This window comes from Nesoenas mayeri (assembly GCF_963082525.1).
Source record: "Nesoenas mayeri genome assembly, chromosome: 3".
Taxonomy (NCBI): Eukaryota; Metazoa; Chordata; class Aves; order Columbiformes; family Columbidae; genus Nesoenas; species Nesoenas mayeri.
Window position 1 is genome coordinate 120332481 of NC_137544.1, and position 27225 is coordinate 120359705.

Consider the following 27225-nt stretch of genomic DNA (forward strand, 5'->3'; position numbering starts at 1 on the left):
GAGAGGACTCAATGCTGGGAGCCTGTAGAGTCTCTCCGTGTGTTCCATCCTGCTTTTCAGAAAGTGACTGAATACTGGAGATTTAACCCCATTTTCGTGCTAGGGACTCTTCCCCCTGCAGAATGAAATAGATACAGTGATGGACCACACTTGGGCAGTGCTGCCCGGGAATCATTCATCCCACTCAGCGTCACCGCTTCCTTCCACATGCATCTTTTGTCCATCCCATCCAGCACGGCAGGAACAGGAGAGTTGTGGTTCCTCCTCCTTCGGTTCTTGTGTCTCATCCAACCTGCACTTAGCGTGCTCTGAACCTTTCCGTGAACTAATCTCTTTATACAGGCACATATGGGAGAATAAATCATCTTTGGGTTAAAAATCCATAATAATGTCAGGATAGTATAAAAGATAGGATTTTAAGTTCTTTTGGTCGTATTGTGGTAGCTGTGTGGGTGGAAATGGCATCCAAATACACGCCATTTAAGTTAAAGTGTTACCCTAAGGGCTCTGGCCAATGGTCCATCTCTGAGCAGAAAGCGAGACTACATCACGGCCTAACGCAGGGAGACGCCAACTTCTGGGTTGTGCACAAGCTGCCGTTTCCTCCTGCACGAGTTGCATAATTCACAGGCAGACTTTACAGAGACGGTTGGATCCGTTCATTCAGATGGCCGGCTTAACCCAACATGAGCGCTTAACCAAGTTTGCCCCTTCTGAAAAATGTCTGCTCTCTGTTTTATTTCCAGTTTTTTGCATCATGATTTGGTTATGACTTCCATCCCCGGGGAGATGGAGCAGGACTGGGAAGGAGCCTCAGCCCCCTCGGGACCCCTTGGTCACATCAGGGTGAGTGAAAGCGCAGGGCGGTTGGTGTGTGCCGGGGAGCCCCACCACACCCTGTCCTTTTTTTAACATCTTAGGAGGTCTGACCGCTCTTTAAAAAATCAGAAAGTCACCCAAGCGCTGGCAGAGGAAAGTGATGAATCACGACACGCACTCACAAGATGTCTGTCACGGTGCTGCCCGCGCAGGGATGGGGCGATCCCCGGCTCGCCCCGGCCCCATCCCGCAGGAGGCGCGGCAGCCCCCGACCCGCAGGTGGGGCCGCCCCCGCCCGCCCGCGTTCTCTGCGCTGAACTTTACCCGAGTTCTCCGGCCCCGCTTCCCAGCCTGCGCGCCCTGCCCCGCGCTGCATAGTAATGAGGCGGCCGCACCCAGCGCCGCGTCTCATTGGCGGCGCCGCGCCTCTTCCCGCTCCTATTGGGTGTCTCCGCCGTCGCTCAGCGCCGCGGCGGGTGGGGCCGCGGTGCGGGCGGCCGCGCCCGCCGCCTCCCCCAGCGGTGACTCAACAGGGCGTGGAGTCTGGGTCCCGCAGCGGCGGCGCAGCGCTCGCCCTCCCCCCGCAGCCGGCACAGGCACAGCCCCAGCGCCGCGCACTCATTGTTCCGCCCGCTCCAGGCACCATGGACGAGCTAGACCAGTCGCCCCTGGTCTCCTCCTCCACCTCCGGGCCAACACGTCCGCAGCAGCCCCAGTTCAACTACCAGTTCGTGCTCGACGACGAGAAGGAGGAGGAGGAAGAAGAGGAGGAGGAAGAGGAGGACGAAGACTTCGACGAGCAGCTGGAGGTGATGGAGAGGAAGCCCGCCGCGGCTCCCGCCCCCGCCGCAGCCCCGCAGGAGCGGCCGCCGCAGCTGCTGGACCTCGGCGGCCCCGCCGAGCCGCCCCGCCCCGCCGCCCCGGAGCCACCGCAGCCCGACTGGAGCCCCCCGGGAGCCGTCTCATCCTCCTCCTCGTCCGCCACCACGCCGTCCCCCGCGCAGGAGCAGCCCTCGGCCCCCGCCCGGCCCGCTCAGCCCCAGCCGCCCAAGCCCGAGCTCCCCGTCGTCGCCGGCCCCCGGAAAAGAGGGTCCTCGTCCGGCTCGGCTGGTGAGTGCCTCCGCCCCGGGGCCGGGGAGGGCGACGGCCGGGCGGGGAGCAGCGGTTCTTGGCGGCCGGGCGCCTTCGCCCGAATCGCTCCGGTTCTCGCTACCCCGCCGGGAGGGTCCCTTTGTCTGCCGGCCCTCGGCCGCCTCCTGCGGCATCGCTCCCTCCCCTCAGCCGCGCCGGGCGCGGCCCCGCTCCCCGTGGCCCCGCCGCAGCTCATGCGAGAAAAAGGGCTCCCCCTCCCCCTTTTTTATTTTTCTTTAATTTCTTCTCTTTTTGCCTCCTCCTCCCCTCTGTTATGCTAATGGCGGGAGGGGGGAAGCGCCGCCCCGGCCGCCGCCTCGCACATGGGCCGCCCGGGGGCGAGGCCGCCGCCGCCTGGCAACGGCCGCGTCGCGGCGGGGAGTGCTGGGGGCAGAGCCGCTGGTAACGGCTGCGGGGGTCCCGCCGCTTCTTCCCCCGGGGCAAAACGTGCTCGAGGCGTAACTGCCGCCGTCCCGTCCCCTCGCCGCATTGTCCCGGGCACGGTTCACCCGCAGGGCGGCCCGACACCGCGGCCTCCGGCGCTGGGCGGGGCGGCATGGAAATACAGGTGCTCTTAATCTTACTGATTTTAAACAAATCACCTCGCTGGGAGGGGCGAGGAGCTAGGGAGCAGCGCTGCCTCCTTTCCTAAACCTGCCACCCGGAGGGGATGGGCGTCTCTGCGGGCCTGGCAAACAGTGCGGCCCTTGGTGGGAAACTCTGCTCTCCGGCTTCAGACAACGAATCTTAAACCCCGAGAGGGAATGTAAACTAGTGAAGTATGTGTGAAAGCACAAAAGGCGTACGGGCTTGCTTGGTGCTGTAGGTGTGGCAGTACTGGGAGAAAAATGTCAACCTGACGTCCTGCGTGTGCCTCCTGGATGGCTAGCCATGGGTGTCATCTGGGCTTGTCTAAGGGGGTCACCCCTTCACGCCGGGTACCCCCTGTTCAGATCTGTAGCACTGGAGGGTGTGCCGCCCCCTGCGCAGCTGCCAGCGCTGCCGGAGTGCCAAAACCCGTATTGCCAGGTCTAATCCAGGAGCTGACCCAGCATGACTAATGCGTTGCATGCGGATTGCTTGTGTGCCTTGGCCCTGCTTTTGCTTAGTTCAAAATGCAAAAGCTGACTTGAGGCCATTAAAACAGTGAAAACAAACAGATCAAAGTTCCTTGTTATCATGATGGTGCATTCTTCATTGCTATTGTTGCATTGGTACACTCTATATGTTTCAAAGACGCAGGATTTCAATAATAACTTGATGTCATGGTATGAGTGAACATGATACTTTTAATTTAAAAAAAGGCATCTGGAATAATGACAAAAACCCCTCCTGTTGTTAAACCTGAATTTAATTTTATTTGGAGGGGTTTCATCATGCTTTTTATTTGCATATGTGACAGGACTTTATAGTTAGTTGTGCTGTTGTCTTTCATCAAGCCTGCTTTTTCGTTCTTCTGGTATCTCTCTGTGTAGTGATATGCCAAGGATATTTGTTGTATTACTTTTCCACCATTTGGAGGACAGATGATGACAAACGCTTGCAACAGACTTAAGAGAATGGATGGTATTTGATAAGTGAACAGGATTTTTTCTAGGCAAGTTGTTTGAGTGTAGCGGTGGAAGGTTTGAGCAGAACAGAATGGAAGGAATAGAATCAACCCAGTCTTGCTGTTGCTTGGAAAAGTGGGGATAAAAGTGGCATTTCCAGAGCTGGTTTGTTTTTCTCCTCCCTGCCCCCTGAAGGATAAGGCAAGGAACACAGTAATCCCTGAAATATCTCATCTTTATTAGAGTGCAGGAGACCTACCTGTGTGAAAATTAGGTAGTGGAGCTGAAAAGTGGTGTCAAAGTGTTATAAAACCTAATTGGAGGGATGGAATTTATCAGTGATGATTAATTTAGGGCTCTGAAGTGAGGACCAGCATCTTTAGGAGACCTGGTTTCCAAAGACAAGGTGTGTAACACATAATGCTCGTCTAATGATGGGTTGGAATGTTACAGGCTATATTTTAAGAACTTGAAACTACTAGATGAGAACACATGGTGTTGATAAAAGCATTGTCTAGTTATGTCATGAGTACTTTGGTCGTCTTAGATGCAGGAGTACTTAGTTTCAAGCATGTTAAGTATCCATTTAAACTTAGTTCTTTCTCGGTTTTGCATCTGGCAGTTCATGCTAAAACGATCTGTCCAAATACCCCACTTGGGATCAAATGAGTTCCTTAACTTTGAAATTCTATTTCCAAGAGAAGGACAAAGCAGCCTTACCTGTAGCAAGGATTCTAACAATAGTAGGGATTCTTTTACCTACAACAATAGGCCGTGGTGCTGCTTTTTGTCAGTATAACAATAGAAAAAATGTATGGGCTACTTCATGGCCCATTGAAATGTATTATTTATGTATCTGGAGGTGTTTTAAAATGTAAATCTTTGCAATTACTGTTGGTTACATACTTAGAAGTATTCAGTTTCATTGTTATGAGAGACTGTGACATAATTGTGTGTAATGCAAGTGTCTGTGTATCAGCAGCCTACCCTCTTAAGAGCTAATATAAATATTTGGAGAAGAAAACAAGCAAGAGGACTGCAGTGAAACTTATGTGCTCCTGGACCCTTTTATTACTCCTCACTGTTATGTAGGTAGCAAAAATGACAGATGAAGTGAAGCCATTCACTTACAAGAAACCGGCTTCTGTGCACTCTGTAGGGTGAACCTTTTATCCAGTGCTGGGAATGTGCAGATCTTGTGATTTGCATTTTGTGCAAATTCTAAAGCCACATGTATGCTCCTCAGATTTATTAGATTTATTAAGTGTGTGTTGCTGAGTGCTGTAGCGTGCTGCTATGTGTGCGTAGCCTCGGTTAGAGGAGTCGTGGGGGTTTTAAGGACGGTGAGCAGCACAACTTGGAAAAAAGATATAGCTGTCCTTGAATATTTCCACTGCTGACTTGCACCCTGTGTTTACCAAAGTATGTTCTGACTGATCTTCAGCGTTTCTTCAAGGTGAAAAGCCCTTTTTCCTCCCAAATGCAGTCAGTAAAGCTACAAGAGAGGTGCCCATAACCTACGTACATCAAAGGTAGAAACCATTACATGGTTTCCATTATATTGACATATGAGGGGAAGAGTAACCAGCAATTTGACTGGTATAGTAAAGCGACTGTCTTTATTTTCACATTGTGCATTCCCATCTAGGTGAGTTCGACAAAGTATTGTTTTATTTATTGCCATGTGGTGTGAGATGTCTAGCAGAGTGGGGCCTGCTCCTATAGTTCAGCTGCTGAAAGAGCTTCTAAAGCTATTTCTTCTCTTAACCAGTGTGTGCAAGGATAGTCCTGCCAAGTTTGAGAGCGTATTTGCTTCGTGTATGTATCATTCAACTTGCTTTCCAGGAGAAAACCACACAGCTTCCACCTACCCTATAACAATGTAGCCCTCAGGGACGTTTTGAATTGCATTGGGAGTTTTCCCCTTGGAGTCGAAATCCTGCAAACCACAAGCTAGGAGACAGTGAGGAACTGCTGGTTTTCCCTGTCTGTAATTAAGGAAGTTTGCAGCATGTCTATGAAGTGACAACTGTCTTGTCCACCCTGTTGCATCACCACTGGTGAGCACTGGATCTTTTCTTATCTCATAGATAACCACTAACAACACTCCTGTAAGTCAAGGACAATATTTAAGCCTCCCAGTCAGTGGTTTTCTACTGCTGACTGGTACAAAGTTGCAAGGAAAGTGTCAAGTCCTTTTGTAACAGCTGATTTATAGACAGGTTGGAAATGAGTAGTGGTTGGAATATAAAACTTGAGGTCAAGAGACTCACTTTGGAGCTCACGAGGCCAGAAGCAAGCCGTGGTTGTTGAAAAGACAATCTTAAAGCAGACCTGTGATTGGAAAAATACACTTTCTGAGTGGCCTGCAGATGGGTCTTGTGTAACGCATTTTTCTAGTATAACTTTCTGGTTGGTGCATTGTGAGGATGATGTTTCACTTTCCTCTTCCTCCAGTGCCCAGGGTGAGGAGGACGAGGGTTTTGGAGCCTGGCTCCTTAGCGCAAGGCATATAGACGTCATTCTTGTAAGCCTGGAGCCCGGTTTTCCCCGCTTTGGGGATTCTGTGGGAGTTTTGCTGCTGGCCACCTGTTTTGGAGGGAGGTCGGTGCCTTTGTCTGCCTGTTGTGTCTGTTTTCCACAGTGCTGCTTGGTGGTGGCCACCAGCCCAGCCGGGGGTTGGTAGAATAGCAAAAGGCGGTTCACCTACAACTTGAGGCATGTCTTGGTGTGCTTCAGTTGTTTCTTTGTTTTCCATTATTATTTTGAATGAAACAAACCTTCTTTTGAGCTGGCGTGTTACTATAGTAACTATGAAACTCGGCTGCAAAAATTAGCCATGCATAGTTCGATCTGAAGATGTCCTTCGGGTTCTAGATATTTGATAGGCAAGGAAATAGTTCTTGGTCTTTATCTGGCTAGAAAATGTAAAGCAATGTGTATCTTACAGATAAATGATCCTGAGATATTCAGAAACACTTATGCATGAAGTAGGAGGAAAATTGTGGCATGATCAAGCTGCATTAGAAATGAAAGGAAAAAAAGCTGTTATTACCAAGTAAAAAATAGTGAACAGTGAGACCTATTCTGAGCAGAACAGTCGAGTATGTTTTCATGTGTTTGTATTTCTTGTTTTATGATCTAAAATAGAAATTACTACTGTTATGCTTTGAAAACACTGCATAATTTCTACTTCCAGAGACTGTTTTCAGGGCTCACAGTACAGAGACCTCTGCGCTAGAGCCGCGTGACATCTGTTTGGTGGATAGCTTTTTTAATTGGTATTTCCATCAAGGAGAACTATTACAATAGCAATAAAATAATGGGCTTATTAATATTCACAAAGTCTGAGGAAAATCAAATTATCTCAGTCGAATGTTTTTATCTTCCAAGTGGAAATAATCAATCTGCTGCTAGCTGTAGCTGTCAAAATAGGAAGATTTGAAGTTAGAGATGTTTTTTAAATTGCTGCTCTTCCCCATGGTTTTTAAATGGGTTTGTCTCCATTTATTGCTTTCGGATGAATAAAGAAAGAATAGTTTTATTTTTCTTTTCCCTCCCCTCATGTAGAAGTGTTAGAGATCCCAGTTTGCCCCTCACGTGCTTTGTGTCCTAGGAATGTACTGGAACTTGCAGCTTTTTAATGAACAGGACAATCATGTCATCAACTTCATCGCCTAGGAAGAACATCTTAATTAAGCTGTCTTTAAATAAGACACAAGCCTGAGATAAATACGAATGCTTCTGCTGCCAATTAAAAATATTCGCAGTCTGCTAGCTGCTGTTGGTCTAATGTCAAAACCCTCGTGTCTATCCAGTTGTTACTGGTTTGTGACAGTTTTTTGTGACCTCTGCTCTTCCCTTTTTTCTGAGAAGCTGCAATTCCTTGGTGCCTGTCCATCAGTGTCCCTTGTGTGATTGCCAGGGGAAGCAGATGAAGGAGTGGAGCGTGTGTGGGGCCTCCCAGAGCAGGTTGGAGCTGCGGAGCTGGAAGGGATGAGCAGGATCTGGAGGAGGCAGAACGCCTGGGGTAGCAGTGGAGGGAAGATTGCGTTTTCTGGGCAAAGGGATATAGATTGCCAGTTTGAAACCCAAGTTGTCTCTAAACGATCACACTGTTAGATAAAATCAGTTTTCCTTTGTGTATGAATTGTGTCCAGGTGACCAAAAACTGAAGCGGATAGTTAAACCGGTATTGACCAAAATCTATTGTAACCCAGGAAGTGCGATGCTGCTCCGTATCCCGTCCTCTGTGTCCATGGGGAGGGCAGGACAGCCTGTCATCCTCACACTGCTTTATTCGTGTCTTTAAACGTATTCTTATACAAATGCTAACGGCTGTAACGAATCCTCTAATGACTGTCCGTATTCTTTTGAGATGAAGGTGTCTTATGCATCAATTTGTTTTTATTTTACAGACTACAAGCTCTTATGTCAGAGGCTTGTCACACAAGGTAATGTGCTGGGAATAGATGCTGAATCAGTGGCATCTCCATTCTTTAATTTAGCTAATAAATACATCCTTTTGCAATGATAAAGTTGCTAATCTGCTGTTTAATTTATTTAATTGTGGGGAAAGCAGGGAAAAATTCCATCTGCACAAATCGGTGAAAGGAAATCTTATGATGGGTATAATCTCCAAAATTAAATTGAATAATGTCTGCATAATCATAGGATTTGCATGGCTCTTTAGACCTCCTGCCTTTGAGGAAGTTCTGGCGTAATTATGATATTTTTCTGCTTTGAGGCACTGCCAGAACCCGAATTTCTGTTCGTTACTTCAACATATGGTTAAGGAGTCTGGGTCTTATGCAAGAGTTATTTAGGTTTAGAGGAATTACACAGTATTGTTTTGGTTACAAATATTGCCAAAGACTGAATACTTATCTTTAGAGCCATGTGTAGCTGGGCACCTGTTTGCAATTGGCTAGATTGTTTACACATCTATTAAAATATTTTAAATGAGTGACTATAAACACTGGATCTGTGATTGTGTGAGATTGTTCTAAATTCTAAACTTTGCTATTAAATACATTTGTGATTTAGATATTAAATGTAGTTGGGATTGTGAAGTGGGAATTTGAAGCATTCAGAGGGGGCTGTGAACAGTTAATGATTGTGGCCACCTGATGTTAATGAGGGAAGGTGTTCACCCCCAGCTGATGTTAATAGGGTGATGTTACCCCCAGCTGTTGCTAATAGGGTGGTGTTCACCCCAGCTGCTGGTGTCTGTGATGAGCTCAGTGGCCACACATGGGGAGCAGACACAGTTCATCCATGTGGTGCTTCTGGTGTATTCCTTGTCCGTCCATGAGCTCAGTTTGTGCTCAGAAGCCAAGCAGTTTATCTTGGCTCTCCAGAGGATTTACCTCTCCTGCGGGGAGCCGCTGTGGACTGCTGCTCCGTCATAGGTATGTGCGTCTGTTTTCTGAGAATTCCTTCTTCTCTCGGTGTGAGAACAAAGAGAACTTTCTGTGGGGCTGACCTGTGTGTCTTTGTTTGTTTATTTACTTCTAATAACAAAATATGCCAGATAAAATTCTTTGAGATAACAGTGATACTCATATGAATGGAGGGGCTTTTAATAGGAAGTGGTGTTATAGAGCCATCCTCCGAAATGCCGCTTAGATCCTGCCCATGCTGTTATTGATCCAGATGGCTGCAAGAGTGAGGGGAGCCTGGCAGTTGTGTCTGAAGTCTTCAACAGCCTTTGAAAGCCACCATTGTAGTGGGTGCTCGCTTTGGCAATCTGGGAATTGCGGTGGGTTAATTCCGGCTGTATCTTCCTTGTCCATCTGCTGCTGCGTGGGCTGGCAGTTGGGTGCTGCAGGGAGCGGGGCTGTCTCTAGCTCTTCACTTTTTGGCTGATGAAAAGATGACATGGCACGTACCTTGCCACAGGGACCGCATTGCTCAGCAAGTTGGGCCATGTAAATTAAAACACTGAAAAAAAACTTGCTTAAATCCGTTTGGCGTTTGATTGTTGCATTGTTTAAAATGCTTGGTTTGAACTTGTTTTCTTTATCTAATTCAAATACCGTGAGCTGGGAAGTCTCCTGTGCAGTGTAGTGCAACTGGCTCTGCAGGTGAGGCCTGGTACCACTCTGGGATACTTGCCATGCAGACCTCAGGTGCCCTTGTGAGCAACCCAGACTCTTGGGTCGTTAACACTTTTGGGTTATTAACACTCTTTTGAGGTTCCAGCTCTGATACCCTCAACATGTTAAAGATGAAGCTCCTGTTTTCACTGATCTTCAGGAATCTCCATCTTCTGTAGCAGCCCATGTTCTTCCCTCAAAGATTTCAGTGTCGATAACGGGAAACTTCTCTTTATAAACTTACATGTATAACTAAACAACCAAAGGAGAGAACCTAATTACTTACTGTAGCTTTGCAGCCTGATGAAAGGATGTGAAAAGATGCTATTAATAGTTAATGTGCTTTATCATGAATGGCTTAAGTATTTGGTGAAATCCCGTATTTAGAACAATTGCATCATAACAGGAGATGATTTAAATGGAGTTTGTGTAGGCAGCTGCTTTTCTCAGGAAGTTCTTGTGAAGTTGTGTGGCCTTGTTTGCTGTGCAGTAGGAAATTAGGCATCCAAGAACTTTATTCTCCTTGAAATCATTTAATTTAACTTCTAACTGGCCAGGTATGTTGTCACTGACACTTTAAGCTGAGGAAATAACAATTTACTCACAATTTGATATCAACACGCAGGAGAAGGAAAAGCTGTGGCAGTTCTTCCCTGTGGTTACAAAGTGTGAGGGTCTTGCATTGCTCTGTAAAACCTTGAGTCTGTAAAAGATGCTCAGACTACATGTGTGCATTTTGAGGATGAATTTTGCCCTGTTTATTGTTAAATAGCTGTATTAACAAGAGAGGCCCCTCAAAACCATTGTGGTAGGTCTATAAGATAAACCATTTTGTTAATTTTTGAAACATCAAAGGTGGATTCTTAAAAAGCTGATTTTTGCCCGATTTTTTGTTGGTTCATTTTAAAAGGAGCGTGCATTCCCCTGCACACCCATCCAGGAAATGCTTTTATTAAGACTGAAACTGCCCTCTTGCAGCCTAATAGTCTCCTACCAAAGCTAAATTGTGCATCAGCATGAAGTTTACTCTGTGTCTATCCATAGAAAATATTGAGTGGATATTTTTCCCCAAAGCTGAGCTCACACATAACAATAAGGATGGTATGAGCACAACAAACCTGCCTTAGCACAACAGCTCTTTCCTAGAGGTCTGGGACATCTCTTTCCATTTACTTCTCTGCTTTTTATCCAAAACTTTGCTATTACATATAAAGTTTAATGCGGGTAGTATCAGTATGTTGTAACAACGCCGGTTGGTGAGCAGTCAGCAGAAAGTCAAAGGAGTTAGAAATGCCACCTCTTTGTCCTGCTGGTGTCAGGGGTTTTATTTTTATACAAAACCAGAATCTGTTTCTTGTTGGTGGAGCTTATGTTTTAGCTGAAACCGTAATACAGAGTTTCAAAGTGTGCCATATTAATGAAAGGAGAAGCTACAGCATTGCTTGTGGGTGGCTTTTTTTTTAAGGGAATATTTAATTTGCAAAAAGCGAAGGTAAAATTTGCTGAATGTTTTTAGTCATAAATAGGAATGCAATCAGAATGAATCACTTTGTGCATCACTTTGTTCATCACTTCGTTCTGTTGTTCCTTAAATGCTTTTCCTTTCACATTAGGGGGATATGTTCATACATGTGGATAAGAAAAAGAAGGACAGAGGGGTGTGGGGTGTGGATGTGTATGTTTGAATACAATATTCGTATTTTACTAAATGTTATAAGATCACCTGGCCAAGGCTGAGTCTCTCTCTAAAGTTCTCTTTAAAAGCCATGGACCGGGCTGCCTTAGCGACTGATGCAAAGTCACAGCACACACAAACAAGAGGTCGGGCTGTCTGTCTGTCCACTGTGGTGCTGCAGGTGCGTCACTAACCTGCACCGTTACTGATTTTTGGCAGCTGAAGTCTGGAGTAGAGACTGTTTTCTCCTGGAGATCTTGTGTTCGTTCTGAGGTCTCACTCTTATGTGTTTCATGAAACAAAGTCTGTCTTTTTATTCTTGTTATAAGAGTTCTTTACTTAGATTTGCTTTATATCTTTGGGTGAAGCTTTGCTGTAGCGAAGGCCCACTTTGTGGGTCAAGAAAGGAGTTTTGAATACCACCTTTACTTGGCAATAATCTTGCTTTGAGCTTGTGACACATTCTGAAGTTTTTCTCCTGGATTCTGGTAGTTTCTGTTGCTTCTTTGCTTGCCTCCATCACCTGTTTTCTGCCATTGATACGCAAATAGGAAAAGCCACTCTGGGTGATGTATCCTTCTCGCAGTCCTTTTACAGATGGAGTTATTTCACTAGACATGTGATGTTATTACAAAACTTGATGTATTTGTTGTCAGCTGTTACCAGCGCTACCGCTGGAGCACTGGCTGGGAAGAGCAGCTGGTTCTGCAAGTGTTGGCTCAGGTGGCTTCCACGCTCCTTGTCCTGCGCCTTGCATGGGACATTCCCATTGCTTTTCTGTTTCTGAAAGGTTTCTCCCTCCACTGTTGGCGAACAGGATTCTTCAGTGCCAGTGTCATTGCTGGAAGAAAACGCCATTCCTTTCAGCGTGTCATTTGAATTACAGTCTGAAGCAGACGGTTGGTTGGGTTGGTGATGTGGGAGCTGCAGAGGTCCTGCTCTGTCCTCCTGCTCGCCTGGAGGTTCCACACAGGGCTCACAGCACGAAAACGTCCTTCTGGCTGCTTGCTCTCAGCAGGAAAAGTGCTGTTCTGATGTGGGTGGAGGGAGGGTGGGTGGTTCTCCTTGGCTGCTTAGGAAATACTGCTTTTATGTAATCAGTTTTCACACTCCAGCTACGTGCGGAAAATAAAGTTTGGGTGTGGGCACAATACCCTTCCATTAAGAGAACCTGGAATTCAGTGGCTGGCCCAGCCATTGTGTAGTTCGGTGTTGAGTAAATGGGAGCGGGACCTGAGGAGGAGTTTGGTCTTTGGACACCAAGTGTACTGCACCTCCAGGGACTCGCGTGTGTGTTCCTCTTCGCCTCCTTCCCCAGTGGACTCTGTCGTCCTTTTTTGCCCTTTTATTTCTACATTTTTGGCATCCCCGCTCCACTGACTTGTTCTTGGTTTCCCTGCGGGATCCTTTTCTGTTGGGCTCTGTGGGGTCTGTGTCTCCATGCTGCACAGTGGGGTCCATCCTGCTTTGTCTCCCCTCTGCTCCTGTCCCAGCACACACAGCTGGCCAGCAGGAGGACAGGGCTGTGCTTTCGGGGAACGTGCAGCCTGAGTTGTCTCTGGTGCCAGCTTCCCAGTGAATTGCCACGTTTGTGGTCAGGAGATGTTGCTTGGTCTATCTAGGCATGATGTTGAGATACAAGGAGGGTGTGCTGCTGCTTGGTGCAAACTCTAAGGCTTGCTGTCCTAAAATATAAAGTTCCACGGTAGCCATTGACACAGCAGATCCGCAAGAAACTGGAAAAACTCCTCTGTTAGTGCTAGAAGTCCCATTTTGAGGAAGGCAGAGCAGCACTCTGGCTGGATTCGGGCTCCAAAGCAGGTGACTTGCTCGCTCATCTCATGGGGCAATGGGTCCCTTGTGCCCGGGCAGCTTGGGGAGCAGATCCTGGGGATCTCCAGCATCTCCTGGAGCGAAGGGCACCCGGCGATGCTTGGCGGTGCAGGGACGAGCACTGCGCTTCTGTGACTTAGTGTCACATATTGATCAGTTGTCCTCCAGGGTGGTGTTTGTCCTCAAAAGCTTTTGCCACCACTGAGCTGTAACGCTGGTTTAATGGGTTCTAAATTTGGAATTGAGGTTTCTCTCTGTGTGGTCCTTAATAGGAAAATGTAATTTCTAGAAAACTGAACAGAAATCCCTTTGGCCCGGCAGGAGTTGGGGAAGCTTCTAAATATCGAGTCCTACGCTCCAGCTTTCTTACTCTGTTTTCTTATATCTTGCCATACTTTGTGGATTAGCAACATCACTTGAAGATAACAATGTTCTGTGAAACAAACAAAACTGACTGTATATTGTGACAGGAAATGTGGGCTGTGAGGAGACCTGATTTTTGGAAAACTGGTGGGATTAAGTAAACCAGCCGGGTCACTAATATCTTGAATTGGCATTGCTTTTGCACAAAGTCATGGTTCAGTGCCAAAATAGACATTATCTTAATGCCCTGCTTTACTGGATTATTGTTTATGTGCTGCTGGTTCTACCAGACATCACACTTTTTGCTTTTAATCTTTCAGAATCAATTGCTTCTATTTTTCTTTGGTTTTAATTAAAAAGAAAAAACCCTTAACTTTTTTCAGTCCTTGATTTTTGTCCAGGCAAATGGCAAACTAAAGATTGTTGATGTCTCTACTGGAAATTCCAAATCTAATTGGAAATGCCTTAATATAATTTTGCACTCTGCTAACACAATTGACATAAATTGCAAATATTCTTGAACAGCACTTAATTTGAAAGCTTCATGCGTTCTTCAGAATGAAAAATGTTTACTTAAATGTTGGCTGGTATTGCTGCTTCTAGACTGGTTTTGAATTGTGCTTCATGCAGCTCCGCAAAATGTCAGAGTTGGATGGTTTTACTTCAGATAATGTGCGGTAGGAAACTGGGGGGTTGTCCAGTTTCTCCCCATTGTGCCGCAGTGAAGGAGAGTGACTTCCTTGGCTTAGGACAAGGGCGTCCTTCCTTAGGTTTATGTAGTTCTTTGGATGGAAATCGGAGAGCTGGGATTGCCTTGTGAAATATTAGAGTTAAAACAAATGCAGCAAAGCAAAGTGTGCATCTTGGGTCATGGCAAAGAAGCCTTTAAAAATAATGCCTTCATTTGGCAGCTTGTCTGCGTTACAGCACAGCAACAATAGTAAAGACAAACACAAAGCAAATAGTCCAGTCATTCGGAATAGCCCAGAGTGTTACCAGTTAGATCAGTGGGAGGCTCAAAGCTTTACTCCTTTTAACCTTTCGCAGCTTCTGGTCGAGTGTCCTTACCGCTGCTGTTGTCACACACGTTAATTGGCGTTAGGAGCCCCTCCGAGCGGGCTGATGAGGATGGTGGTGGCGATGGTGGGTGTCGTTGCTGCTGCTGGAGACACCGTAGCCGCTCCGTAGTGTGGGAGTTTGGAGAATGACAAGAGAGTAGCTACTGCGGTGTCTTACCAAAGGATCCATCCCTGGCTCTGAGCGGGGGATCCCGCAGTTGCCTCGGTAGAGATCCCACTGTAAACAGAGAACTGAGCATTTTCCCTCCCAAATCGCTCAGCTTGTATTTAGTTGTGTGGTTCTTTGTGGGTGTAGCTGTTGGCTGTGGATCTGTTTGATTTACTGGACCTCACTACTTGCATGCTTTTCCCCCTCTTCAACCTAGCCCTTATTTCTGCTGAGGTTATTTGTTTGTTTTTCAGATGAGACCCTTTTTGCTCTTCCTGCTCCATCTGCGCCTCTGATGCACTCCTCTGCAGGCAAGTTCTTTCTGCTCACCTTTGTCTCAATACCTCCTGCATTTCCGATCTCGTTCACTCTTTCCCATTAGTCTGCCTTTACTAAAAGTCAGCATGGGTCCAAGAATACCTTCTGTCATGTTTTTTCAGTTTTGACTTTTCATTTGATCTGTTAAAGATTTTAATAAGCATTCTGCATTTCTCTCCATGTAAACTGTTTTATAAACAAGCCACAGCCATCTGTGAATTCTTGGACCCTTGATGTAGGAGAGAAGTCGAAACTATTAACAGGTTAACACATCAAAGCATAGTTGCTTTACTGATTTAGCAGAAAGGTTTAATCCATGGTGACTTTCTGCACTATTTTATATAAGTAAAATTTGTGCCAGTAGTATTTATTTAGTGGTTTTCGTTAGCTGTGTTGTCCACCAAATTCCCATTTAAAAAGTGTCAAAAAAAGACTTGTTACTGGCATGCACGTTTGTGCGCGTGTTTGTGCACAAGCACAGACACAAAGCCCTCTCTCTGTCTCACCCGACCCTCACCCTCCCTCTCACCTGTTAATATTGCCTGCTGTACTTGTCTGGCATCTTCAGCTTTGCTGTGGTCTTTGTGCTGCGTAAAGTTGCTGCGTCTCTAGCCTCTTGCTTACTTCTCTGCTAGAAGAGGTGCTGTACTTTAACTGCTGCTCTGTAGTGCCTGATAGTGTTTATGGTAGAACTTGGAAGAGCTTCTTAATAACTAACGTAATGTGAACCTGTCGTGAAAGTTTGCATTGACTTTAAGAGCACTTGCATTCTCTAACTTTCCTTTCTGTCCACGGTCACAGAAAAAGTTATGGACTTGCAGGAGCAGCCAGGTAGCGCTAAATCGCTTGGTCAAGAGGATTTTACTGCAGTCCCGCTTGATACTGCACCTTCTCTTCCCTCCTTCTCTCCTGTCTCAGCTGATTCCTTTAAAGAGCGCGCAGCCTTTGATACACTCACAGATGGATTACCTGCAAGAAGCAAAGAAAACGCAAGTGAGGTTAACCAAGAAACTGTGGAAAACGCAAGAAATCCATTTCTTATAGAAGGAAATGAAAAAGGCATTTTGGAGATGAAACACTCGGAACCCCCATTTGCTAAAGCAGAAGCAGCCATTTCATCTCAAGCTAAGGAAGAAACACAGCTAGAGGGCCCTAAAGAATTACCTAATCTGCAGAAAATGCCTGCAGAGCAGCTGGAAATGTCGCCAGAAACTCCTCAAGATTTGTTTGAGAAAAATGAGGAAGATCTCTTTTATAACAAAGACAAGTACAGAGGTGGCGATCATGGTGAAAAAGGAACATTGAAGGAAGACCCTCTTAGGAGGGAAGAATATGCAGACTTCAAACCATTCGAGCCACTGTGGGAAGTAAAAGGTGCTAGTCATGGACTGAGCAGCGTGAGAGAGGATGTTGAGAACAAGATAGATGCCAAACTAGAAAGCGGTTTAGATGAGAAGTATGGTGTAGACAAGCTGAATGTGCAGAAGGATTATGAATGGGAGAGCGAAGGCAGCGCTGAAGATCGCTCTTTCCCAAGTACCCCAGAAGCTGTAAAAGAACCTCCACAGACTTACATCACTTGTACTAAATTTGAATCCTCTCCGAGTCCTGACGGTAACAAAGTCAAATCTCTTTCTCCACTGGAGGAGGGGACTTCAGAAAATAGAACCGATGACGAGAAAAAAATTGCAGAAATGAAAGCTCAGACGAGCACAGAACAAGGTGATTTTGGCACTCAAGCAGTTGGCAAGCAGGAAGGCCAGGAAGCTGACTCTGCTAAAACAGCGAGCGTATCAACAGTGCCATCTGACACTGCAGCAAATATGCCTGAAGGTCTGACTCCTGATCTAGTGCAAGAAGCATATGAAAGTGAAATGCATGATGCAGCCGGTACAAAACTTGCTTATGAAACAAAGATTGATTTAGTTCAAACCTCCGAGTCAGTACAAGAGACTCTGAAACCAGTGACACAGCTCTGCCCCTCGTTTGAAGGGTCGGAAGCTGCTCCATCACCAATATTGCCAGATATTGTTATGGAAGCCCCGCTGAGCACTGGGTCTGCTGGTGTGGAAGCCTCTGCTGCGCAGCTCGAAGCTTCCCCATTAGAGACATTTGTTCCTACTGCTAATTACGAGAATGTAAAAGAAGAGGCTGAAAAACTTCCCTTATACCAAGAGGCAGTGAATGTACCACTCACACAGGCCCAAGAAGCAAAAGAGGCATTAGCATTTAAAAAACCTGATCATGAGATGAGCGCCAGTCCTGAAGATACAGAGACTCCATATATATCTATTGCATGTGACTTAATTAAGGAAACAAAGGTCTCTGAATCTGCTTCTCCATCCTTTACAGAATATTCTAAGACACCGATAGCAGAACGCATGTCTCAGGATGTGCCTAAACAAAAGGAACTTGTTGAAAAACTGTCTCCAGAGTTTGGAAAATCAGACTTGTTTAATAGCCAGGTGATACCTGACTTTACTGAGAAGGTGAGCGAAGATCCATCTCTCATCTTAAAAAGTAAATCAACTGAGAATATTGTAACTGATGATGACTATGAGGAAGGACTGATGGATTCAGTGGCTGCCGCGGGCAAGCCTTATCTGGAGTCTTTCCAACCCGACCTGGACTCTTCCAAAATTGCTGCCGCTTTGCCGGCTGAGCCAACGCCCACGAAAATAGCCAAGCCAGAGAAGATTCCTCTGCAAATGGAAGAGCTGAATGCTATGGCTTATTCAGCTGATGCGTCTGTTGCTACGGAACCAAAACCAGGAGATGACAAAGCGCTCTCCCCCGTGGATTCTTCCCCAGTCTCAGTGGAAGACGACTTTGTGCTGTTAGCTCATCCTAAAGCTGCTCCCGAGTTTGTGGCAGAAGCCACTGGCAGAGAAGTAAGGCGCGAAGATGAAGAGATCGGTAAAGCCATCCAAGGTGAGAAGAGGCAGTTGCCTTGCCCAGAGCTACCCTGTGATCTGTCTATGAAGAATGTAGAAGTAAAAGCTGAGGAAGATACTCACGCCTTGAAAAAGTCCTTGGAGGCTGTGGACAAAGTGCCTGAAGTATCCACGATGTCCTCACCGGCCACAGATACCTCACCTTTACCTGCTGAAAAAGAGATAGTCAGTGTAGTAAAACCAGAAGCTTTCGAGAAAGAAGCTGAGCGAGAAGCTGCTTCTGTTAAAGAAAAGGAGAAGCCTACTGCTGTATTTTCAGCAAAGCTCACTAAATCTTCAGGTAATCTGTGTGTGCTGTCTTGCAGTTCACTAATCTGCGTAATTCTTTAGCTAAACTAAAACATGTCATGACTTAATCTTTTTAAGTCACTTTCTGTAAACTTCTCTATATGGTCTGAGGGTAACAGAAAATGTTAGTGCCTGCTCTTTTACCTTTTTCGTATTCTGATTGCTTTAGTACTTTTTCTTTCTGTTTATCAGGGATGGACTCACAGTCTCCAGTTTTCTCCTTCAGTTCTGCCGCTGCTCTGTTGATACAGAAATCAGTCGCTCCTCACTGCAAGCTCTTCCATGGTTCTTCACAGGCTGGGCGTTAGTTGGCTTCCCAAACTTGCTCTCAATGTGTGATAGTAAGCCAAGGATGGTGTTTCAGTCTGCTGTGTGTACATGACTTGAAGAGGCATTTCTGGTTTTTATACGCAGTTCAGACACCAGACTTCGAAATTTAGGAAAATAACCTTGCTGCTACTGTATGTGTCTGGAATCTGGAGAAGGACCCGTGCATCTCCACTCATCTTGCATTAGATTAAGGCCAGAGGTTTAAAATAAATAGTGCACATGAGGGAGCTTAATATTTAGGTTACAAGGAAAATGGCCATTAAGAAGTTGAGGTTCCTGCAGACATTAAATTTGGTTTATACACAGCACAGATACCAATTTCAGTTTCTCTTTTCAGGTGGGGTTTGCACTTCAGCATAGTTACTTTTTCTTCAGGCAATGTATAGTTAATGTAGCAGAAAGTTAAAGGAAGCATAAGACCATTGTTGTGTTGTGCTCTTTAAACTGAATGCCTCATGAAGTTCCAGCTCGTTTGCTTTTTGATCTCACAGACCTGTGGTGCTGCTGAAGTCTTGCACCAGAAGCGTTCCTGCTAAAAACAGCTACTGCGGAAAGCACAATGCGTCTGCTCCAAACAGAAAACCAAACGTTAGTTTGACTCAGCAGCAGTAGTTTTGTGCAGTAGCTGCAGTCTCCAGTTCATTAAATACTACATTCCTAACATAAATCTTCTGCATGTAATGCATTTTGGAAAAGAAAAACACACGTTGAGGGGAATGTCAGGGTGTCAATGCAATTGAAATAGGGTTTGGAAAATAAGGTAGAAGATGCAGTTTTAATGTTTAACTTTGCAGGATAGCTGCCATTCCTTCTGTCTCACCTCTTCTGTACGTACAGGTGGGTGGGAAGGAGTTTCCCCTTTCCCCTGTGCTGATGTTTGGGTGGTACCTGCGCTCTCAAACACCATCTGTGTTCTGTGAAGGCTCCTTGTGCTCAGGCTCCCAGCACATAGAGCTGCCTAGAGAACAGCTGCTGGGGATCTTACCCTTCATGTCAAGGAGTTAATTGTTGAGAGATCAGACTACTCAAAAACAACAAAGAAAGAGGATGTTGCACTTTACTAGCTTTTTTGGTAGTTCTTTTAACAACAAGTCTTTTAATCATTGCATGGATATGGCAGACTAGGGGTGGCCTTGGGAAGACAGACTCTTCCTTTGGGTCTGACCAGGACACAGCTGCTCCTCTTTTGTCCATGTGGAACTGCCGGAGAAGCTGCACAGAAACCCCTTTGCCGTAGCAGGAGAGAGCGGAACGGTGTCTTCGTGCTCCTGTCCAGCGTCCCGGCGCTGGGCCCGGGCAGGCGTCGGTCCGGCCGTGACGTTAGTCGACGGGCTGCCTTTCCTCTGGAGGAACACTTAAGGCTAATCAGCTGAGAATACTAACTCACAAACATGGGCCTTTGTTCTAGTTCCACCCCCTCCGCACACACCCTCTGTGCTCTTTACTTTTTGTTCACATTTATGACAGAATACAGAACTGGACTTCTGAGACTTGCCCCAAGAGTCTAATGACAAACCATGAACAAAACCAGATGTCTGCTGTTAATAGCTTGCTACTGCAGCACAGTTTGAGCAGCAGCAGAGAACTAACACATACACTTCCATGCTCTCAGAAAGGAGGAATAATTCCTCACAAGGCCAAGCAGTGGATCTGTGCACATGTTTGGCCTTGCAACCGTGCCTTTGGGTGCTGGTTTTTTTCCTTTGGGTGCTGTTTTTTTCCTTTCTCCCTAGCAGTGCTACTGAAATAGGTTTTACTGTGCCTCAAGACTTATAGAAATCAGCTGGTGTGATTGTATGACTGATGAATGTTTCAACAAGCCTTACTGATGCACTTAAATTAAGGTTCATGAACACTCACCAGTGCTGGTTTTTTGAAAGCCAACCTAAATGCCAGTATGTCTGTGTACCTAAGAGTGTAACTTCCACCGGTCCCGGTGCCCTGCGGTGAGCTAACACAAATTCTAACAGGGCTGCAGATCTTTTAAGAAACTCCAGCACTCCACCAAACCAAATGTGAAGCTTTTAACAGCCTCCTGGCTAGATGGGGTTTCTTTAACACCGCCCAGCAGACTATTGTGTAACCTGTTTTATTTAGCGATGGTATCAAACCCCAGGGACATCATAGCTGCATGGATTTAAAAACCAAACCAAAACCAGTTCAGAACTGTATTTAACTATAAAGCAACCCCTTGTTTATAAAAGTTTCAACAGCACTGATGTCCATGCAACACCAGCAGTTCCTCATTACTCAGATACAGTGATTTTTTTTTTTTCAATTTTTTTTCTTCTTCTTCTCAGTACATGTTGTGTTTGGCTTCTTAGGAGATAATCCTGCTGCTTCACACTCAAAAACACCTCCAAAACACACATTTTTGCTCTGCAGGACAATGCTGCAGGTGAAACGGTGGCTGGGATGCTGCTCCCTGTGCTGCAGCTCCCACCAGGGACATGGGGATGTCAGGTCCTCTGTGCAAGTAGCTCATAAAAGAGGTTTTGGATGCCATCTAGTGTTGGTAGCCGAGCTGTGACCCCTGTGCCTTTCAGAGCATTGCAGCCCAGGTGTGCAGAAACTCCACACTCCTGATGTTTAGTTAATATTCTTAGGTTGAAAATTAAATATACATATTTAATGTTGTACAGGCTTTCTTCTCTGATAACCCCTCCCTTCATTTTGGATAGAGATCGTTAATTCTCCCAAACAGGCTAGGAAGCCAGGCTTTCCATAAATGTGTTTTTTGATCATTGGAACATGGAGGTTTTTACATTCTTGAATTACAAGATCAAAGTAAATTGTAGAGACCCCAAAATCTAAACCCCTGACCATGCCTCAAAGTTGTGTACTAAGATGTAACCACACTGGCACTTTGAATCTCTTGGTATATTAATGTAGGGCATTCCCGTAAGATTGAAACATGCCTTCGAGGTCTTGGCTCTGGGGACGAGGAGCCTGTTGTTGCACAGCACTTGTGAATATCGCCCCGTAGATGTTCATTTCACATTGAATCCTATGGGTTTACAGATCCCCTGTTTTCATGTATGCCACGGGGCGCTCAATTACAGAAACACAGCAGATTACTAATATATTACAATTCCCAGATGTTTATGAGGGGGCACATTTGCAGGTGTGTGAAAAATGTGCTTTAGAGGCTGCCAGAGTGGCAGGAATGACCAAGCTTTGCTTTTCACTCCCAAGTCATGGGGGCGCAGCTCAAATGCTTCCTATGGTTGTGTGGCTGCAAACCAGCTCCTTACAGTTCTGTGAGGCTTCAAAGAAGTTGCAAATGCTGCTCTACACCAGTGCTCCGCCCGTTGGCTTCATTTCTGCTGCTTTCCGTATGTGTAGTTGGTTAAATAGATCTATTCAGCAGATGGGAAGTGTTTGGGTTGGATTTGTTTGTTGTTTTTCACTGGGGGAAAAATAACCTTGGGATGCCTCCGGTTTCTTTCAGGAACAGATTATTTGTAGAAGATAATTCAACGTAACTCGTTTTAATTTTGATTATATCTTAGATTCTTTGTTCAGGTCTTGTTTTATGCTACTAGGTAAATAATAATAAATGGAGAGTTCTGTTCCAGGTGGGAGAATTCAGGGGGGGGAGTAGGAGGAAATAGGAAAAAAACAACAACCCAAACAAAAAAAACAAGCAGCACACACTTGTAGTGCAACTTTTCTGCAGGAAGGACCTAGAGCTGCCGTGTTTCATTGGCGCTCTTGTGTCCCCCTGTTCAAATGCGGAGGTGTGTGTAGCTGGGGCTGGTAACAGAGCGAGGCCTGGGGGCACTTACTGCACGGGGGCAGAATGATGGAGAAAATGGAGCGTTCGTGGTAAATGACCAAGTTTGAGGCTTCAGGTGAGAGCAGAATGGGGTAGTCCTCCAAAATGCTCTCCCATGGGAAGCCAGGGATGCCTTCTGGTGTAGAAACGCTGTTGTCAGTCCCTGTGCTCAGGGTAGTTTTAACGTAGCATCTGTAGTGGGTAAATGCTCTCCCTGCGGGCAGGCTGCCCCTTTGAACATTGGTGCGTTCGCTAGAACATGTTCAGAATTGTTTGCATCTCTTTTAGTCGTCTGGGCGGCTCGATTAACGTTGGTTAGTTTTTGGTTAATGTTGGTGTAGACGCAGACGTGCCATTTCCCTAATGAACCAACAAAGCTGCTCCAGAAGTTTGTGGAGGGCTACGTGGGTGTATCTTTTTTGACATGAGAGATGTGAGTACAGAGGGATCCAGACTTCGTTTTGGGTATCATTTGCACATTGAGTATGTGGAGAGGAGGATCTTGAGGGCACCAGCTGTACCAGTAAGTCTGGTTAGGGATGTATTGCATAAATATCCTATATTAAGTATATAATATAAAGACTGTAAATAATAATATATATATGTATATAATATAAAGAATGTGAAGACAAAGAGGCTTTAATTGTGTATCTTTAGAAATTTGATAATTGGTGAAAAGATGTTTCTGAAGGTATCAGGTTTGTGCAGTCGTCCATAGAGACGTGGGAGGAGAGTCACAGCCTGTGGTGGTTTCCAGTTGATCTCAATTTCTGCTCAAAGAGAGAAGCACATTTTTCAGACGTGTTTTTCAGATTTTCTTACACTATGATGCTTGAACATCCGCTTCCCATTTCCCTTTGATAGTGTGCGCTTGGATTTACCTGTTGAAATTGAGAATGAAACGCACATGTTGGTATAAGTTAAACGTATACGTAACTGGTCTTGCTGTTAAAGGGGGCCATAAATTTATGTGGCAATTGAAGTAATAAATAGGGCTTTCAGGTAACTGGGAATCTTTCTGCATGCAAGGTTGTCTTTTGATGGGCTGCATCAGAATCTCCATCCCGGCCAGCGTGCAGTACTTTTGTGGCTTTGTATGAATGCTCTTTTCTTTAGAAAATGGTGTATTAACTTTTTAAGAGTTTGGAGCAATGCAGGGGAGATTTTAGCATTTTGAGCAGCCCTGGATGTTAGGGAGACACTCCAGACTAGAATTAGGAACACAGAATGACATCCTCGTTCTCACAGCTCATCTCTTATGTGAGTTTGTAGTTTATGCTTGTCTCATTTGCGTACGTTACTTTCTGTATGTTAGTAATGTAAGCTTAGAGGTTCTTGGTTTTATTTAAATGAAGGGAGCATTTGTCAGGCCTGCAGCTGACAGCAGAGGATGCTGACATAGAATGAAACAAAAAGAAGGCGTTTGGTTGTAAGAATTAGGTAAAGGATGAGAAAATGGTTCTTCTCAAACCTTTGATAAGATGAGTAAACATGGCTGAGTGGTTCATAAGGACTAAAGATAGCAGCAAAAGCTTTCTTGTGTTCTTCAGGAGCCTCTTGCTTTTGTTACAGGCACAGAAAGGGTCTTACTCTGTTTTCCTTCAAGCCTTTTTTTAAAGGGAGAGATGCATTACAAAGATGTCTCTGTTGGTCTTCCAGACAGCCTGACATTTGTTTAACGAGCACGAGGGGCAGGCGTACATGTAGATTTATAACTGCGTTGTTTGCAGAGCGCTGCAAGCTCGCCTGCTGGCTGCTGTCGGCTCCCGGGCGCTGGGAAAAGCCGCCCGGGGCAGCTCGGCTTTTGTTGGCTGCGCCACTCCCTGCCGCACCAGCCCTCCCGGCCGCTCTGCGGGGACCAGCCGCTTCCCTACGTGCCGCCGGTTCCTTTCTCCGCCTTGGCATCCGCTCCGTTCTCTTGGCGAGCGGCGCGACGCAATCGTCCGCAGCGGCCGGGGATTGCATGAGAGCTGGGGCGGGCGGGCGCTGGCGCTGCGTCAGTGCAGCTCCACACCCGCCGCACGTCAGCTGCGCCCTCCTGCAGCACCAGTGCAGCAGCGGCGGCCGCAGACGCTGCGGGGAAGCCCATGGTTCCCAGCCCGGGCTTCTCCTCCTGCAGCTCTCCTCCTGGGATGCACAATTGAGAACCGCAGCTGGAGGGTAGAGCGTTCCTGGAGAGATGGACAGTCAGCTGAGCAGCTGGAAGGACAAGGGTATTTGTTCTTTCATCTTTTTTCCCTTTTGAAAGCCTAAGGCGCTGCGGGTTGTTTTTAACCATGTTTTTAGCACGTATTTGCTCGCGAAATGTATTTGCATGTGTAAGATCTATCCGTACTGTGTGCAAAATTCTAAAAGCCGTAGGATAAAATGGGTAAATGTGAACAATGCAGAAGAATGAATTATTTATGTAGGTGAAACGGCTTGTGTGACGCTGCAGATCTTTTTCAGCCCTACAGAGCCTGTTAAAGAACGGCTTGTTTTGGTATGCACCGATCAAATTCAGTTGATGTTCCTTTGAAATCGCTAGATTATTAATAATGTAACGATACTAGCCATTAACTGGGAAGAATGTAGTGTCTGCAGTTCACGTTGAATAATTTTCTGAGGAGCGATGGCATGCAGACTACAGCAGGGCGGTGGTTTGGGCTTTGGTGAGTTTTTTGTGTGCGTTTTTGTTTGGTTTGTTTTTCCCTTGTGTTTGGCACAGCGATGTTTGCACTTTACCCTTAGCCACGTTTGCTTTGGATTTTTCACGATTCTGTTGGATTCTAGGTAATTCTGTGCCTCATTTTTCAGAATTTACAGCCATAATATCAAATCATTTTAGGTAAATAAGTAGCTAGCCTTAAATTAGTGTGGTTCTGACCTTTGTTCCTGCAACCACCAATGGGAGATCAGTGTAAATCTCTGTGGATCATTATATTAGTGCTCAGTCTGTAAGAGTTTAAGCCTTATTTGAATACGTAATCTTCAAACTTTATCAGCAAGACATGCTTTAAAAAAATTTAATCATTTCTGGCTATTTAAGTATCTTCTGAAAGGGCCCTGTCGTGCTTGGTACTTGCACTCCCGAGGTTTTCCTCTTTTTCCATAACTATTGTTAAAAATCTCTGTGGTTTTGTTCCACTTGGGCAAAATTGCCGGCTGTCTAGAATCCATCGAATGTTCTATCAGGACCTACATGAGTAGCAAAATAAGCCCTGCGGGGAAAGAGACTTTGACCCTGCACAGCAGCCTTCTGAAAGTTCTAATCTCTCTTTAAAGGGCTGTATAATATTAGGAAGCAATATTCTGCAATGTTTCGTAATACGTTCTTGATGTGTAAGTAGATACGTCAGGCCTGAAATTCTTGGGGTTGGGGGGCAGGAAAGAAAAGATGGGCAAGGTTGGAAGGTTTCTGTAAAAATTGAAAAGCAAGTTAGTTACCTTTGAGGGTTGAAGCCCAATTTTCAAGTGTGTTTTCCACAACCTGGTCTGTCCCCCACCGCAGCTCGAGGAGGACATTTCAGAGCCTGGGATTTGAGGCCTTGAGAATAATGGAGCCTTTCTTGGTTTAAATGAATGAGCTGCTGCCGAGGAGCACGTGCCTGCGCGGACACTCGGGGGGACACGGTGCCAGCCCTGTGGGTACAGCCGGGGGGCAGCAGCTGGGTCTGTGCACCCACTTCATTGCAAAACATGGACCTGCCCAGCAAGTGATGGAGCAAAGCAAACCCCAACCCGTCCGACGCGCGCATTTTGTGCTGCTGCGGCTGCTTTTAAATTCCTCTTCCCCCTCGCTTTGTTTTCACATAGGGGCATTGCCCGAGACGGAGGAAGCTGCTTTAGTGCCTGTTCTCCCTCCCAGAAAGTCCCTGCTGCCTCCAGGTTTTGTCATAATTTAATTTGTAGAGGTAAGGACTAAAAGAAAATGGAAGCAGAGCAAGAAGGTGGTTTTCAGAGGAAGCAGAAGAGTCTGGTTCCTCTCCCTTTGCAATGTTGTTGCATCCTGGTTTAGTGTGGTTTCTGGTGGCATTTGTTTGTGAGGACATGAAGACACCTTGTTTAATGTGTTCTTGCGAGGTCAGGCTCCAGTGGCATGGACAATGATGGGTAAAGTTCAGGGCCTGGTTACACTGTTCATCTTGCCCAGAATAAATATAGAAGCAAATATTGCAACATATTTCTTTCCATGCTAAACAATAACCTTAAAAAAACCCCAAACAACATAACAATCAAGTCTAAAAGCAGGGGAGAGTATAGTTCACAGTTAGACCTCCTGACTAAAGCACTGCTTTCTAATTAACACAACCCTAAACCTGGGTTCGTTCTGCATGTTTCTTGTGCTTCGGCCATAGCAGCTGAGGAAGCAGCACAGCGACAGTGGTGCAACCTGTGGGGTTTATACCTGTGGTATTGATCGTCTAGGTAGGCAGCATGAAATAGGTTTACACTGAGGGTGGCATGACTTTTATTTTTAGCACTTTTAAAGACAGCCCCTATGGGGTAATCGGTACTAAAATGTCTAACGTGTATGTATGTATTAATGATTTCAATGATTTGTCAGGTTGTAATGGCTGGATAATGCTAATGGTAGGATGAATACCACAGCGAGACCCTCGGACTACCCCAAGGTTATTATTTTTCTTGCTTAATGTGCTGAAAATCTATCAGAATTCTGGTTCAGATTAGCGAGATGGTGGAACGGGTTGTGCAGGCTTGTGCAGCCCTTGAGCTTTTTGAATTTCTATCATGTAATCAGGGCTTTGGAAGGATTTTCCCAGTCTGTATGTTGTGCACACATGCACGGGTATATGATTAGGCAGAAAGTGCTGCTTTGCTCATTAGTAATTGTTACATAGTATTTGTGTTTTGGGGGGAC

General features: G+C 45.8%; 1 protein-coding gene across 3 annotated transcripts in view; it reads left to right on the forward strand.

Annotated features, from left to right (window-relative positions):
- Positions 1–1463: 1463 nt before the first annotated feature.
- The window catches only part of RTN4 (reticulon 4), a gene marked incomplete at its 5' end in the record, with an annotated part of 39058 nt that continues 13296 nt past the window's right edge, over positions 1464–27225 (forward strand). Inside the window, 4 exons of one of the 3 annotated variants that reach the window (XM_080341185.1) lie at positions 1464–1929; positions 7919–7954; positions 14951–15007; positions 15816–18248. In XM_080341185.1, the coding sequence (XP_080197311.1) occupies positions 1464–1929; positions 7919–7954; positions 14951–15007; positions 15816–18248 (2992 nt within the window). Of the gene's footprint in view, positions 1930–7918; positions 7955–14950; positions 15008–15815; positions 18249–24355; positions 24578–27225 lie in introns of those variants that run through there. The other 2 variants (XM_080341186.1, XM_080341187.1) reach the window with 2 other exon arrangements.